This window comes from Chiloscyllium plagiosum, chromosome 19, assembly GCF_004010195.1.
Source record: "Chiloscyllium plagiosum isolate BGI_BamShark_2017 chromosome 19, ASM401019v2, whole genome shotgun sequence".
NCBI lineage: Eukaryota > Metazoa > Chordata > Chondrichthyes > Orectolobiformes > Hemiscylliidae > Chiloscyllium > Chiloscyllium plagiosum.
The window spans coordinates 8,886,825-8,904,095 of NC_057728.1; the positions used below are offsets into that span (position 1 = coordinate 8,886,825).

At 42.0% G+C, this 17,271-nt stretch overlaps 1 protein-coding gene across 2 annotated transcripts in view; it reads left to right on the top strand.

Annotated features, from left to right (window-relative positions):
* Positions 1 to 17,271, top strand: part of pdzrn4 (PDZ domain containing ring finger 4) — a 478,752-nt gene that overhangs the window by 3,289 nt on the left and 458,192 nt on the right. For both annotated transcript variants that reach the window (XM_043709044.1, XM_043709045.1), the window contains exon 2: positions 4,369 to 4,458. In XM_043709044.1, coding sequence (XP_043564979.1) covers positions 4,369 to 4,458 — 90 coding nt within the window. The remainder of the gene's footprint in view (positions 1 to 4,368; positions 4,459 to 17,271) is intronic.

The following is a 17,271-nucleotide window of genomic DNA, read 5'->3' on the forward strand; positions in this document are numbered from 1 at the left end:
GAAAGGTAGGGTTAGAAGGAGATGGGGAGTGAGCTGGAAATGGGGGGAGGGTAGGGAAGGATTGAAGGAACATGTGGAGTAAAGGGGAGAGATGTTACAGGGAGGGGAGTTGACAGGGCATAGACTGCTGAGTGGAGGGGCAGTTGATGATGGAGGATGAGGGGTTGAGGGGGGAAAGATGATGAATGGAAAGGGATGTGGGATATGCCAAATAATGTGGCAGGTAGCGGAGATGGTGAATATAGGAATGAGGATGGGAACAAGGAGATAAGATGATTGGGGAGTGAGGAGAGAGAAGGTGATGAGGAGAAAATTGTTCCATGATTGAGGAGGAGTTAAGTTGGCAGCTACTGTCTTTTGTGTTCTTGCAAATGTTTACAGAGTAACTACCTTTTGCATATCAATTTCACTACTGTCTCCAGCTAATATTTGCAACCAATAACCTGGTCAGTCATTTAGTCACCGATGTGTTGGTTAAAGCAATGCTTGTCAGATTCCACTGGGAATACAATGGGGGGAATCAAAATGATGGGAATGAATTAACTGTGGAAAGTCCAATAAGCAGGAAGGAGGGCGAGGGTGATTGCATGTATGTGTAATTCATTATTAAAACTAAAGTTGGTCTCAGATTTGACTAGTTTTGTCTTCAGCTGATGCTCAAAAGGAAGGGAAAACTAATGATTTAAAGCCTGTGAATTTTAGTTTGAACATGCATTTCTTTTTGAAATTGAAAGGAAAGCAATACTGGGGGTCCATTAGAAAACATAAATTGTGATCTTAAAAATATTGATTAACATTTAAAGTGCAAGAAATATCTGTCTCCGACTCTGTGTGTAATATTTCCACTAATTCCGATTAGAGCTGATTGGAATACATTGAGAATTTTCAAAGAAGATGCAAAGCCCAGTTGGTTGACGAGTTGAAAATATCCTGTAATCCCATCACCTGATCTTTGAAATTCCTCTTCACTCAGGCAGACCTTATTTGTGGTGTGTGAAGGAACGGGGTGCCCTCGTGTTTAACTCCACTTCTAAATACAGCTGCTTGCGGGAACTCTGCAGTGATTTAAGATTTAGAATCGGGGATTACAAGGCCACCCTTCAACTATCTATTGTGTTGTTGCCAAACCTTTCATTTAGTGCTGAGAGTTCTGCCCTGGGCTGCAGTTTGCAGTGTTTGAGCTATCGTTTGTTTGAGTTGTATTTACAGTTGTGTATTTTATAAAAGTACAAATTTGGTTGGGATGTTTTCTGATTCACTTACCCTTCAGGCTCAAAATTGCATAAAAAAGTATAGTGTTTCGCAGAAGGACAGGTGAAAACGAATGTGTGCTGAGGTGTAGAGTTTGGATTCCTTGTGCGTTTGTTATAAGGAGTCTTGCTGTAACTGTCCCCTCATCGTCTGTCTTTGAGCTGGCTGTAAACAACCTGCTAACTTCTTCAGTCTTCGAGAATGTCAATTCTGCTCACAGGCCGTTGGATGACAATTAACAGCGACTGACGATAAGGAAAAAGCTTGAAGGTGGCCATCAGCTCAGTTCGAGCAAAGTTAAAATAGGTATAAGGATAGCGAAGCAGCAGGGAAATTTGTGACGTGGGGTTGCCAGTGTTGGACTGGGGTGGACCAAGTTAAAAATCACACAACACCAGGTTATTGTTCAACAGGTTTACAGCGAAACCTCAATTATCCAGAGAACCCGGGTGGGGAGTATTTCGCTCGGTTAATCGAATTCCGCATAATCGAATGCCAGATAATATAGTTTAGCTGAGCATCTTGGTGATTTTGCCGGATAATTCGAAATTCAGATAATAGAGGTTCCTCTGTATTAGGAAGTACTAACTTTCAGAGCACTGCTACTTCATCAGATGGTTCTAGAGTATAAGATCATAAGACACTGAATTTATAGCCTATAATTTCTGTGGTTTTATGATCTTATACTCGCCAACCACGTGATAAAGGAGCAGCGCTCAGAATATTAGTGCTTCCAAATAACCTTGTTGGACTATAACCTAGTGTTGTGGGAAATTTGTGAACTTCTGCTGGATTTGACTACAATATCTTCCCCATTGGAACCACTTGTCAAGCTGACAATGCTCCCCTGATCAGGGTTGGGTGGGAAAGCAGCACGAACTGTGTTCTTTCTTTCAGACGGTGTTCTCTTAACTACTGACGCTGTGTTCAGATTGTTAGCTAAACGATATTTTTGAATGAGTTGCACTGGAAGTACAATGGCAGGGTTTAACAGGTGTTGAACTCTTATCACAACATTGAACTGTACTTTCCATTGAATTCATACCTGCCTTTGGCATTAAGTTGAGTAAAATGAGATAATGAAACTTTTGTAGGAGAAAGTGAGGACTGCAGATGCTGGAGATCAGAGCTGAAAATGTGTTGCTGGAAAAGTGCAGCAGGTCAGGCAGCATCCAGGGAACAGGAGAATCGACGTTTCGGGCAAAAGCCCTTCTTCAGGATTCCTGAAACGTCGATTCTCCTGTTCCCTGGATGCTGCCTGACCTGCTACGCTTTTCCAGCAACACATTTTCAGCAGCTAATGAAACTTGTACCCAAACACTGAGTTCATTTGGTTTTAACACTTTCCTTGCAGCAATCAGACAGGGCCAGGTGGGTTTGGTTAATGCTCCAGATCCATTTCCACCTGTCTGCATCTTCCCTGTGCCACAATACTGTGTCCCGAAATCCAAAGGAAAAGAGGGTGTTGGAAATCAGAAATCGCTCTTCCCCAAAGGCTGTGGGTGCTAGATCTGGGTTAAGTGCTGTGGTTCCAAGTTTTCCAATTTTGCCTGATGTACCTATGCTGAACAGACCATCCTGTGTTCAGTGTACCACAGAGTTGAGACAAAAGCAAGGCATGTTTTTGGGAGGCCAACATTATTATAGGCTGCTGACTCTGGTTACAAAGAGCTGTAAGAAGCATTGATCTTTGTGGTGTGTCACCACTAAAATCATTGCAGTAACTATTTTAAATTAAGCTGCTATTCATGGGTATAGGTGGTAAATGCTAATTTTGGAATGCTAGGAAACTCTTCAGTCTACAAGAAACAAACTGCATTTATGTAGCACCTTCTGTGACTTAAGGACATGGCAAAGGACTTTACAGCCAATTAAATCCCCAGGACCTGATCGAGTGTACCCCAGAACTCTGTGGGATGCTAGGGAAGTGGTTGCCGGGCCCCTTGCTGAGATATTTGTATCATCGATAGTCACAGGTGAGGTGCCAGAAGACTGGAGGTAGGCAAACGTGGTGCCACTGCTTAAGAATGGTGGTAAGGACAAGCCAGGGAACTATAGACCTGTGAGCCCGACATCAGTGGTGGGCAAGTTGTTGGAGGGCACCCTGAGGGACAGGATGTACATGTATTTGGAAAGGCAAGGACTGATTAGGGATAATCAACATGGTTTTGTGCATTGGGAATCATGTCTCACAAAGTTGATTGAGTTTTTTGAAGAAGTAACAAAGAGGATTCATAAGGGCAGAGCTGTGGACATGATCTATATAAACTTCAGTAAGGCATTCAACAAGATTCCCCATGGGAGACTGGTTAGTAAAGTTAGATCTCATGGAATGCAGGGAGAATTAGCCATTTGGATACAGAACTGGGTAAAAACAATGACTGCAGATGCTGGAAACCAGAGTCTAGATTAGAGTGGTGCTGGAAAAGCACAGCTGGTCAGGCAGCATCCGAGGAGCAGTAAAATCGACGTTTTGAGCAAAAGCCCTTCATCACGAATACAGGCAGAGAGCCTGAAGGGTGGAGAGATAAATGGGATACAGAACTGGCTCAAAGGTTGAAGACAGAGGGTGGTGGTGGAGGGTTGTTTTTTCAGACTGGAGGCCTGGCTCGAAGTTGTTCTCAAGTGTAGTCACTGTTGTACTTTAGGAACTTCAGCAGATGATTCATGCAGACAACAATTAAATAAATAATTAAGATGGGTTCAGTTTTAGTAAAGTTGGGCATAGACTGGCTCACAGGTGTAAACTTCTCCATCCTTAAAAATAGCTGTTTCATTTCTCAATTAAAGAATGTCACTACTGATAATGCTACATTCTGACGTTGCAAAGCAATACTGACAGTCTGGATTTTATGTTAAATTCTTAAGAGTGGGATTTGAACTTGCAAGATTCCGACTTAGAGGTGAGACACCTTTCCCTGAACCAAGGCTTACTGGTAGGGTAATGAGCGCAAAACATTTTTGTCAGTTACTGGCAAATGTGGAGAAATGAGACAGGCAGCCTGATTTAACACTCCCAACTGTACTTTATGCTGTTGTGGTGCTTTAGTCCAGTCTGAGATATTTACAGTTTGCGTTTTTTCAATGCTTCTAATTTCCTGTTTTCCTTCCAAAAAGGAAAATGGCGAAACAAAATCGTTAACTATAGTCTTACATCGAGAAAATGACACACTTGGATTTAACATTATTGGCGGAAGACCCAATCCGGTAAGTTTTTGAAGGGATTTCAGTATTTCTTGTTTCTAACTTTGATCTCTTCATCTATCGTTTATTATTTCTGCACAATGTGAAGATTTCTGAGAAACTGTCTGGCACCGTGTACATTTCAGATGAATCATAAGGAATGTCTCAGATGTTTGCTGTAATGTTGTACAGTCGATATAACAGATGATGGCTGATCCTTTAGGAGTTTAACATGCCTGGAGTCTTAAATTGTAAATATCTAATGGCAGACCTATTATAGAGTCCTCCATATTTGCACTGACCTCACTTGCAGCTGGCTATATCTAGCAACTTGTGTAGAATTGATGTAACAGACATTTTGGTTTCAACAATTTATTTGTACTGTTTATTGAAGTACTTTGTACTCCATCCAATACTGTATATTACTCCCTTTATTTAAAATTGGTCAATATTTATAATGTTCATTACATGTCAAAAGTCTCAATTATCAATTAGATTTTATTATAATTCAGTTTGGATGTTGCTGATGGTAGACTGCAGTTGGGAAAATGCACCACAGTTCAAGTCTTTCAAAGATTATCTGTTTGCAATGGACATGAAGAGAAAGTGTACAGTAGTGGAGTTTGTGCTGAGCATAACTCCAACCATGGAGATTTGTTCCCACCAGTTCCCAAAGACCACAGTTCTCCTGGGACTCCTTGATGCCATGCTCAGGCAAATTCTGCCTTAAGAGCAGTCATTCTCTCCTCACCTCTGGAATTCAAACCTTTTGCCCATGTTTTGACCAAGGCTGTAATGAAATCTGGAAATGAGGATTCCTGGTGGAAGCCAAACTGAATATCAGTGAGCTGATTATTGCAGCGTTGTGCTACATAACAGCGTTGTTGAGAGCCGCTTCTGTCATTTTGCTGATTGAATGTAGGTTGATAGGACAGTAGCTGACTCAATGGAATTTGTCCTGTTTTTTTATCAACAGGGACATAGCTGGGTGATTTTTCACATTGTCGGGTAGATGCCAGTTTATCCGCTTCAGTGGGGCATCTTGGCTCAGGGTGTAGCTAGTTCCAGAGAACACATAGAATCATAGAGATGTACAGCATGGAAACAGACCCTTCGGTTTAACCCGTCCATGCCGACCAGATATCCCAACCCAATGTTGTCCCATCTGCCAGCACCTGGCCCATATCGCTCCAAACCCTTCCTATTCATTTACCCATCCAAATGCCTCTTAAATGTTGCAATTGTACCATCCTCCTGTAGCTCAAATCCTCTAACCCTGGCAGTATCCTTGTAAATTTTTTCTGAACCCTTTCAAGTTTCACAACATTTTTCCGATAGGAAGGAGACCAGAATTGCACACAATATTCCAACAGTGGCCTAACCAATGTCCTGTACAGCCGCAATATGACCTCTTCAGTAATATTTCCGTAATGTTGTCGGGGCCAAACATTTACTGCATGCACTGTGTTCAGCCATTTTTTGATATCACATGCGATGAATCAGATTGGGTGAAGATTCAGAATGCTAATGCTTGAGGTCTCCTTGAGGAAGAGGTGTAGATGGATGATCCACTCAGTGTTTCTGGCTGAAGATGGTTGCAGTTACTTCTACTTTGTTCTTTGGGTTGAGCTCTTGGTGAAGTTTATGATAACTACTCCCAACTCCCACAGTCCCTTGACCATATGTCCTGACACCCTGTTTCCGATAAAGACTCTCTTCCATTCTCCCGGTTCTTCCATCTCTGTCGCATCTGTTCCAATGATGCCAACTTTGACCAGCGGGCCTCCGAAATGTTCACCTTCCTCAACCGAGGATTCGCCAGCACTGTGGTTGACAGGGTCCTCAGTTATGTCCGACCCATCTCCTGCATTTCAGCCTTCTTCCCTTTTCCCTCCTGCAATAGGAGTGGGGTCTCCCTTGTCCTCATCTCCCATCCCACCAGCATCCACATCCAGAGGATCATTAGCCACCATTTCCGCCTCCTCCAGCAGGATGCCACCATTAGCCTCCCTTGTCAGTTCTTTCCACTGGGACCATTCATAGAATCCCTACATTGCGACTATTTGTCAGTACCATAGAGACAATTACAATTGTACTACTTAAACCATAATTATAGCCTTGAATATTATGGGCAATTCAGGAAGCCAGTCTCACCTTGTGAAAACATCATCTCCTTCTGCTGTCTAGAATTTCCGCCATTGCAATGGACCTTTCTTTTCCCACTTTGGTGAACTGGATATATTTGTACACTTTCTGAAAAATAACAATTAAGGTGAGAGTCTTTCCGTGCCTCTTAGGTGCCTCTTGGACATCCTTTTTGTAAATTTTACACAAACTCTGCACGACTGGCATAATCCTTCCTCACTGTCCAACTGACAGGAATTGAGCTCACAAACTACTTTCTTTTCTGATCCCACTGCTTGTGGGAAAGAGCAAGGCACAACCTGTTACTTTTTTTGTAACTCCTGTCCAACTATCCACTTCATTCTTCCATTGACCATATGGTTGCAACTCTGGGAGCAGTGGACTGTAATCATTCCTCTCAACAGTTCATACCTGCTTCCTGTCATTTTTCACAATTACTGCTCAGATATGAGTTTCCAATCGAAAAAAAAATCATTTCTGAACTTCCAATTTTCATCTTTCAGGCATTCGTTCTCTTCTACCATGTGCCACGATCATGAGAAACAGCAACAGGGCATCCAATTTACGTAGCTTGCTCTGCCATTCATGCCTGATCTAGTTCTCATCTTAACTCTATCTTGCTGTGCTTCCACCTCCTCAAGAAAGTTAGTTGGTGATGGATCATGCTGGAGCCAGCATTTACCCCTTCTGTATTTATTTACCGCATTAGGCACTACAGGCATTGGCTCTTAACCCATCTACCGCATTTTTATTCTGAACCTTTTAATAGATAGGGCCGCGGGCGAATCCCCAATTAATGGCCACCATCTACATACAGCTAAACAATTCATTTACAGTTAATATCACCTGTCATCTTGGATAATCATAAAAGATTCCAGAGTAGTGCTTGAAGAAGAGAAAATGGAGTTTTATTAGCTTCCTAGCCACAATGATTTATGAGCTGGAGGGGGAGAAGAGTTACTTCAGTTTAACCTTACTTGGGACTTGGCAATTTCAAGAAGCTGGATTATGGGTTTGAGTTCACAGTTAGATTGCTTTGTCCTTCAGCAGTAAAGGACAGACGAGGAATCGAGTCCATCATCTCGGAGAGGCAGGGATAACCAAGGCCTGTTAACACTGGTTTCCAAATGATTTTTGCACATTAGAAGGCATTCACGATAAACAATAAAAAATGGTTGAGAAAGTCCATGTGGAATAGATATTGGGTGTGGGTTAAATTAATAATTTCAACTAGTTCACCTAACACTGGTAGTAAAGGGAGAAAGGTTGGGGTTAGATGAATAAGATTACATGTCATGTAAGTACTGTTCATGTACCAGACGTTGCAATGGGCAAACTGTATCTTTCTCAAACCTGCCTTTTCAGATGGGTCATTAGATGTGACAGTAAGCCAAATATAATGTTGGATCAGGAATGATCTAATGGTCTAATGCAGAGAGTGAACACATATTTACTTCACCCTTAGACTTGTTTGTGTCTCTAGTGGGTGAAGCATTGGAGTGCTTCCTAATTCAAATGCTTTTTAACTTGCCCTTCAGTGACACAGTGAAATGCTTTAAGCTCTGAACACTATAATTATTATTTGGTCTCGCTGTAGAAATTATTTAGTTTTTAAATTGAGAAAATCAAATGCATCCTGGAAGGGAAACCACCAGCAGTAGGAAAGTGCAAGCTTTTCAAGTTAGTGTGTGTAGAATAAATAGACTGGAGGGAGATTTCTACGCAGTGCAGACTGTCAGGACATGTGAATGCATCTACATTCCTGCAATGCTGTGTTTGCTTCAGCTGCTTCATCCTGGGGTTCTCTCAGGAGGTAGGGAGGCATTTCTGAGATCCTGGTTTGAGACTACCTTGCCCAGCACCAAAGCCTCTTATGAGCACCCAACTGTTCCCCTGTCATTAAAGCAAAATGTCATGGGTGCTGGAAATCTGGAATAAAAACAACAAATGCTGGAAATAATCAACAGGTGAGGCGACAATGGTGAGAGGAGGAAAGCTGAGTTAACATTTCTGGGCTGTGGCCTTCAGATACCATAGATCTGAACATGTCAACCCTTTTTCTCTTGCTGGATCTGAAATGTGAACTCTGTTTCTCTCAGTGTAGTTGCTACCTTGACCAGTTCCCATTTTATGTTTATTTTTAAGTCCCCATTGTTTCAGTTACCTTCGGTAAAAATCATTATATGGATGTAGGTTTGCTTGCTAAGCCGGAAGGTTGGTTTTCAACGAACCTTCCAGCTCAGTGAGCAAACCTACATCCAGAACTTTAACCTGAGCTACAGATCTTCTAAAAAATATCATTATATTTATTCGCTGGTTGGGACTTTGATTATTGTTTTCTGTAGGAAAATGGTCCAAGTCTGGTAGTGTCATACACTGCCAGCTAAAAGTCTTGGTGCCAAACCTAATGAACTGCAGATAGAATGGTTTTGAAGGTGACTTGTTGCTTCAAAGTTTACTGGAAACGTTAAAGCTCCCTTTTTTGTATATAACTTGACACTTGTTCATTATCATCCAGGATTAATACCCAGTGAATATCACTGAGAAGTGAAAGCTGTTTTATATAACCTTGGGGCTCTGTGGCACATTAGTAATGTCCCTACCTCTGAGTTCAAGTCCCATCTGCTCCAGATGTGTGTCTGGACTGTAGATTAAAAATATCTATAACCTTTTCTGATGTCCGATCTGGCTTCATCAGCCATTTACTAATTGTCCTTGTATTTAAGAACTGTAAATGGGATGTGAGCAATCTCCGAGCGTTGCCTGAGCTGTTCCATTTACCAGTGCGATCTTTGAGCTTGACTGTAAAATCTAACTTCTCACTCCAGCAGCGTACAGGGGGAGTACTGTGCTCTTAGGCATGCTGTCTTATGGATAAGACATTAAACTGAGGCTTTGTCTGCTGTCTCAGGTGGCTGGGACAGATTCTTCACCAGAATTCAAAGTAGAAATGGTGTTCTGTCCCTCAAACAACATAATTAAAATACATTGCCCAAATTACAATGAATGGATAATGTGGTACATGTTTGATTTGGCTTGCTTTAGGCTGTGTTGAGATTGCGGAAGGCAATATAAAAATCGTACATTTTGACAGTGATCTACCTTCAAGTAGAGCTTTATGTGCTACGAGATATCTGGTCATCATGAAAAGTGCTATATAAATAACATTTTTTTTCTCAGATGATCAGATTAAAGCAAAAGGCCAGTGACAAAGAGGGCTATTTTTTGTTTTGCTGGTTTCTTTTACTGCTAAGTATACTTGGAGCTTTAGAAAAAAAATCAGTAAGTTGCATCTTTCTTTTGTATTGTTGGACACTAACAGGAGTCCAGAGCTTCTGGTCTGTTTGCGGCAGAGTAATGCTTACTTAGAAGATATCTAGAAACAAAGTTTCCACTCTTTTGCACCTGAATATCACACTATACATAGATAAAAAGGCTTTGAACTTTCACAGCACCTTTGGTGACCTTAGGCTATCCCAAGTTGTGTTACAACCAATGAAGTACTTTCAAAATGGAATGCAGGAAACAGTGCGTGCATGTGCACAGCAAGCTCCCACAATGGGCCATGAGCTGAATTTCTATGTTAGCTGAGGGGTATAATGTCAGGAGACCGAGGTTAACTCCTTTGCCTTCAGAATAGTTCCACAGGCAGACATCGCAATAGTTAATTGTCTCACCCCAAAGATTTGAGTTGCTGGAATCTGTCTGCAGCTGCTCAGTTTGGTTTGCAAGATATATGCCCAAGTCTAACTCATTTCAGAAGCTAGCCCATATTAAACACAGCTTGAAGCAGATTAGTGCTTGTCCTGTTACTGCCTGCTATTTTGTGTTAATGCATGACTAACCATCAATAACACTGTAGGAAATCTGTTTAATTAACTGGGTGAAAGGGGAAAGAATATGATTTGTGTTAGTAGTAATAATTAAATTGATCAAATGCCTTTTAAGTTATTTTTTCATAATTGTGGTTTACCACATCTTAAAATCTCTCCTAATGTGAGAGCTTGTGCCAACATCAGCTATGTCTCTGTTGGCAGCAGTTTATCTCTGAGTTAGAAAATTGTACAGTTGAGATGTTAATCAATGTGGAGGTAAAGGTTCCATGATGCTGCTTTGATGTAAGTTGAAGGAATCAATGTTGATGTGATGGAAAGTATTTATCCCTTAACCAAGATAACTACAATAATTTAACTGGTCATTGTCACATTGCTGTTTGTGGGACCTTGCTTTGTCCAAATCAGTTGCTATGTTTCCTCTATTACTATTCTTCACCACTTAACATGATCCAGAGTTTCTCCTCTAATGTTGATGAGATGTGGGATTTTATCCTGACCAGGTTTAGGTTGACATGGGCTTTGGTAATATTTAAGGACAGGCTGAGTCTCATGTCTGAAGAATTGACCAGACTGAGAGTGGCTTTCTAATCATATGCAGTAAGCAACAACATTGCAGATGCCCTATATGGCAGGTCATGCCTGTCCGCAATGGCCACTTTAATTGTGGTATGGAGGTAATAGAGGTCAAAGCATTCTCCATCTCTGGTATATGTTGAGCACTTGCCATATGCTGGCTGAAATCTCTTGACAAGTCACCCATCAATGAGAAGATCTATCACCAGATCAGATCAGCCAAAGTTTGAAAACAAAGACCTCTAAATTCGAATTATTTAAGTTATCTAGAATTATTTTGCCAATGCATATTAAAAGAGCAGAGTCTTAAATTACTTTGTTTCCTGTGAGGATTTAGGTCCTCTGCAGCAGTTTACTTGAAACATGAACAAAATTAAGAAATTTTCTGATGTTTGAAGAGGGATGAAGCAAGTGATCAGTCAATTCTGTGTTTAATAAGTGTGATTTTAGCAGACCATTTGAGTTTAATTGCTGCTTACCAGTACAAATGTGGCTTGGAGGTATGAAAAGAAGACATGTGCAGGTTCAGCTGTTAAGTGCAATTCTTGTGGACAGATGTACATAGCCTCCGTGCATGTATTCTTGTGCACTGGAGGGAATGAAATATACTGACTGACCCATGGTTCAGAATGGCACATGGGCAGTGGAAGAGGGTGCATAGTTGCTTCGAAATAGCACCGGATAATCTGATGGTGGCAATCCAGAGGGACTGAGGGATGGGAAGGCGCTAGGAGTCCATCTTGTTCTCCCATCTTTCTTCTCCTTCTCTGCATGTGCTGCTCACCCTTGCCCTATCTCACCTTCCCATTCCTCATCTGAAGTGAACCCCTAGAAAGATTGCTACAATTGAGTCCTGACGAGTAAGGTGGAGTAGATGCAGTTTTCAGTGAATTTCTCATCAACGTGTTGGTAATTTTTGTGCTGTCTTGACAAACTGCCTGAAAAGTCTCCCAAAGTGCCTCAAAAGTTGTCTTTAAAACTCTAGCAGCTAGTCAACAGTTTACGCTGTGTGTGCCTTGAAATAGTATCCAAACACCTCAAGCAATAACTTACTTATGCCTGAGCAACTGGTCATTTTTATGTCGAGACATTAGCTGAAGCACTAGACACCAAAACATTGTGGTGCCTCTTCAATGCTCACTAGTCGAAAGTTTAATCATTACTTGGATCCTTAATGATCCTATAGATGTCAGTTTGTAGTTCACACTTTAACATCAAAATGACTTCTTGCTCTAAAAGCCGTTTAGACCAGTGTTGTTCCTCAATATCCCATTGTGACTGTCATTTTTAATGTCTATCATATTTGGAGAAAGTCACTATCTATAACTCTGGCATGGATTTCAGTGTAGAGGGTTACGATGTCTAAATTTAAAAGCACTCTTACTTATGTCTCTACCACTCTCTTCATTGTTATGCTATTTGGCTGCCTTCCAAAAGGTACATTATAATAAGTGTGTATTTATATATAGAATAGATCATTCTCCATGCTATGCATGAAATAGAGGCAAACACAGAATAAGCCCTCAGTAAATAGTTTTAGTAGTTCATATCACTCAATATTGGAGAAAGCTTAGGTTTTATTAAAAAGGTCAAGTGTTTTGTTTGTCGAACTCAGACCTAAAGGTTTCATCAAACTAAGTGTTGCACGCAGAACCTCAAGCATCCCCACTCTCCTTATCAAAGATTACTGGACTGATGTTGCATTTTTGAAATTGTCTTCATCTCTGCTGAATGTTTTGCAAATTTTGCCATACTTGTTTTGTCCAAGAAATTTAGCTTAATGGGCTTGTTGCATTGACAGTACACAGTGGTTTCCGTAGTTATCTGTGACCTTGAACTGTGAAGGGAGGAGCTGGTCATGGTTTATGCTTCTGATCATTGTGGATGTGGGGCAGCAGGGTGGCTCAGTGGTTAGCACTGCTGCCTCACGGCACCAGGGATCCAGGTTTGATTCCCTCCTCGGGCGACAGTCTGTGTGGAGTTTGTACATTCTCCTTGTGTCTGCGTGGATTTCCTTGATCGGCCATGAGAAATTGCCCGTAGTGCCTAGGGATATGTGTAGCTTAGATGGATTAGACAAGGGAAATGTAGGGTTACAGTGAATAAGGTTGGGGGGGGATTTAGCTTAATGGGCTTGTTGCATTGACAGTACACAGTGGTTTCCGTAGTTATCTGTGACCTTGAACTGTGAAGGGAGGAGCTGGTCATGGTTTATGCTTCTGATCATTGTGGATGGGGGGCGGCAGGGTGGCTCAGTGGTTAGCACTGCTGCCTCACGGCACCAGGGATCCAGGTTCGATCCCCTCCTCGGGCAACAGTCTGTGTGGAGTTTGTACATTCTCCTTGTGTCTGCATGGATTTCCTTGATTGGCCATGAGAAATTGCCCGTAGTGCCTAGGGATATTTTAGCTTAGACGGATTAGACAAGGGAAATGTAGGGTTACAGTGAATAAGGTTGGGGGGGGTGGAATGAGTCTGGGTGAGATGTTCTTTGGAGGCTTGGTGTGGACTTGATGGGCGAATGGCCTGCTTCCACACTATATGGGCTGGTGCTTGGTTGAGATGTCCCAAGTACTTGAGTTACCTTCAACGTCTATATTCGTACAAAAGCATCGGTCAGTTGTGTCATGATGCAGAGGACAGGCAAGAGGACGGGAGCCTGAAATCAGCAGCAAAACAGAAATTAATCTTTTAGTGTGTCAGCACTACATTTTTTCTTTCTTGTGGTACAGTGTGGTTAGAATGACATCAGTGTGGCCAAATTTTGTTGCTATTCACAATTTAACAGATTATTGGCTCGTAAATTAGACACAAAAGAACACAGAGCAGCCCTGGGGAAGATCTACAGTACACAGATCGACTGCAGTGATTGCATCTAACATGGTGGACTGATGTCAGAATTCTGCCATTTGACTCACCTACTCAAATCTTATAGTGAGTATAGTTATGATGGAAGTTTATGGGTGGATTGCCTGCTCACCACAATTATGATTTTAACCCAGCGGCGATGTCGAATCTTACATTGTTCACAATGTTTCTTTTTAATGCATGTCATTTGTTTTTCAAATTAATGACTTAAAACCCTTTTCATCTTTGTACTGTCAAAAGAGTGAAATTTAGACTGAATAGATCCAAGTTGCTGTTTCTATATAATGTCAAGAATATGAATGATAATCTGATAACTAGTTTTATTCCTTGTCCTGGTTGTTGCAATATTCAACTGATGAGAATGAATGATTGTATTTAATCATTTAGAAAATAAAATCACTAAGTATTTCGACCATCGAATGTATGTTTCAAAATAACGCTGAAATGTTGACCCTGCAATCCATGTTTTCAATAGGCCTCCCTCACTGGGTAACAGAAGAGCACCTTTGTTCCCAAAGGTCAGGGGCATCTTGGAAGCTACTGAGCAAAGCCAACTGAAAAAGAGGGCAACATTTGGAGACAGTAATCCTGAGGTGCTTTTGAGCACCGTTTGAGGATTGTGGCCTTTGACATGAACTAGGAGTATATCTTCAGCCATATTAGAATACAGTGATGCCCAGGAAGAAAGACACTAAGACACATGCCTCTTACCCCTTTGAGGACTCCAACATGCGTTAAAGGACCATGATTAATTTATTCTTCTACCTGTTCTTGATAATTTCACCTTGTGTGATAGTTGCTACTTGCGTCTCAGTGATTGAAAATATTTCCCAAATAATCTGGTTTTCCATTTTAAGAAACATGGTTCGTACTTGCCAATTTTCAACACCCTGACCTTATTATCGGAGTTTTCAAAAACTTCAGCCCAAACATCTGGTGTATCTTTTGCAAATTCCCTCATGACTATCTTTGAATGGAAATTATTATCAGTTAGAGGCATACAGCACAGATGGAGGCCATTTGGCCAGGCATTTCTATACTAGCTGCTTGGAGGCTCTAACCAATGGGTCATCGACCTAAAATGTTGATCCTGTTTCTCCGTCCATAGTTTTAGCTTGTCCTGTTGAGCATTTTCAGTTTCTTTTTGGGTTTCCAACATTTATGGTATTTTGCTTTAGTCTCCAAATAGCCCTGCAATTCTTCTATTGTTCAAGTCCGTATCCAATTCCCCCCAATCGGGGGTGGGGGGAATGAATTCAAATATGCATCCACCACCCTTTTTAGGCAGTGCACTGCAGTTCTTATATTCTCAAAAGGAAGCCTCCTCCCCATTTGTGGAGCATCCTGCACGGCCCCAAAGTGCTGTACAGCCAATGGACAAAGACCAATTTCTTGCATTTCTTCAAAAGAATGCATTGGGATCTTTTTAGTTTTGCCTGGGATTGCTGAAGGGGCTTCTGGTTAGCATCCAAAATACAGTAGCTTCAGAGGTTCACAGTCTGTGCTGCTTTGGGATCTCAGCCTGGATTATCTGTTCAAATCTCCGAGGCCAAACCTTTGAGATCAGTTTTGTGCAAACTGACCTCTGCAAAAACTTCAGCCTGACTAAGACCTTACTAACTGTGCTCTTATAATGATTTGATTTGATTTATTGTCACGCGTACCTAAGTACAGTGGAAAGCTTTGTTTACGAGCAGTACAGGCAGATCATTGTAAGCAAATACATATACATCAAAGGGTGAAAAGAAAACTTGGACAGAGGCATACAGATTACATTGCACGTTTAAGATCAACATTAGCAAGATCAGCATTCTCTGAAGTTAGAGAGTCCATTTATCAGCCTAAAAACAGCAGGGAAGAAACTGCTCCTGAACCTGTTGCTGCATGCGCTGACGCTTCTGTATCTTCTGCCTGATGGAAGAGGTTGTAGGAAAGCATGACCCAGGTGTGATGGGTCATTGATGATGTTGCCAGCCTTTCTGCTGCAATGAGCCATGTAGATGGAGTCCATGAATGGGAGGTTGGCTTCTATGATAGTCTGGGCTGTGTGCACTACCTTCTGCAGTGTCTTACCATCCTGGGCAGAGCAGTTGCTGTACCAGGACATTATGCGCCTGGACAGTGTGCTTTCTCTGGTGCATCTGTAGAATTTGCTGAGGATCCTTGTGGACATGCTGAATTTCCTGAGCTGCCTGAGGAAAAGGAGGCATTGTTGTGCCTTCTTGACCGTTGCATCTACGTGAGAAGTCCAGGACAGGTTGTTGGATATCATCACTCTTAGGAACTTGATGCTGTCAACCCTCTCAACCTCCGCTTCATTGATGTAGATGGGGACGTGTTCCCCTCCTTTCTCTCTGAAGTCAATGATCAGTTCTTTAATTTTGTCGACATTGAGAGAGAGGTTATTACCATTGCGCCATGCCACCAAGCCCTCTATCTTCTTTCTGTATTCTGACTCTTCATTGTTTGATATCCATCCTACCCACAGCAAACTTGTAGATGGTGTTCATTTGGAATTTGGGTGCACAGTTGTGGGGTTATGGGGAGTACAGTAGGGGGCTTCAAAATCATCCTTTTGGGAAGATCCAATATTGAGTGATATTGTGGAGGAGGTGCAGTCGTCACTGATGGTGGTCTGTAGATCAAAAAGCTGAGCATCCAGTTATAGAGAGCAGAGCCAAGACCTGCATCTGGGAGTTTTGAGATCAATCTGGAGGGGATACTGGTGTTGAAGGTGGAGCTGTAGTTGATGAGTAGGAGTCTGGGTCAACCCTCTCATTGATGTAGATGGGGACGTGTTCCCCTCCTTTCTCTCTGAAGTCAATGATCAGTTCTTTAATTTTGTCGACATTGAGAGAGAGGTTATTACCATTGCACCACGTCACCAAGCCCTTTATCTCCTTTCTGTATTCTGACTCTTCATTGTTTGATATCCATCCTACCCACAGCAAACTTGTAGATGGTGTTCATTTGGAATTTTGGTGCACAGTTGTGGGGTTACGGGGAGTACAGTAGGGGGCTTCAAAAGCATCCTTTGGGAAGCTCCAATATTGAGTGATATTGTGGAGGAGGTGCAGTCGTCACTGATGGTGGTCTGTAGATCAGAAAGCTGAGCATCCAGTTATAGAGAGCGGAGCCAAGACCTGGATCTGGGAGTTTTGAGATCAGTCTGGAGGGTATACTGGTGTTGAAGGTGGAGCTGTAGTCGATGAGTAGGAGTCTGGTGTAGGTGTCCTTGTTGTTCAGTTATTCCAGGGATGAGTGCAAGGTAGGGATATGGCAGGCCGGGAGCCTGGAGTTGATGTGGGCCATGACCAGCCTTTCGAAACACTTCATGATTATGAAGGTCAGAGCCACTGGGCGGTAGTCATTAAGGCACGTTGCACGTGCTTTCTTAGGTGCGGGGATGATGGTG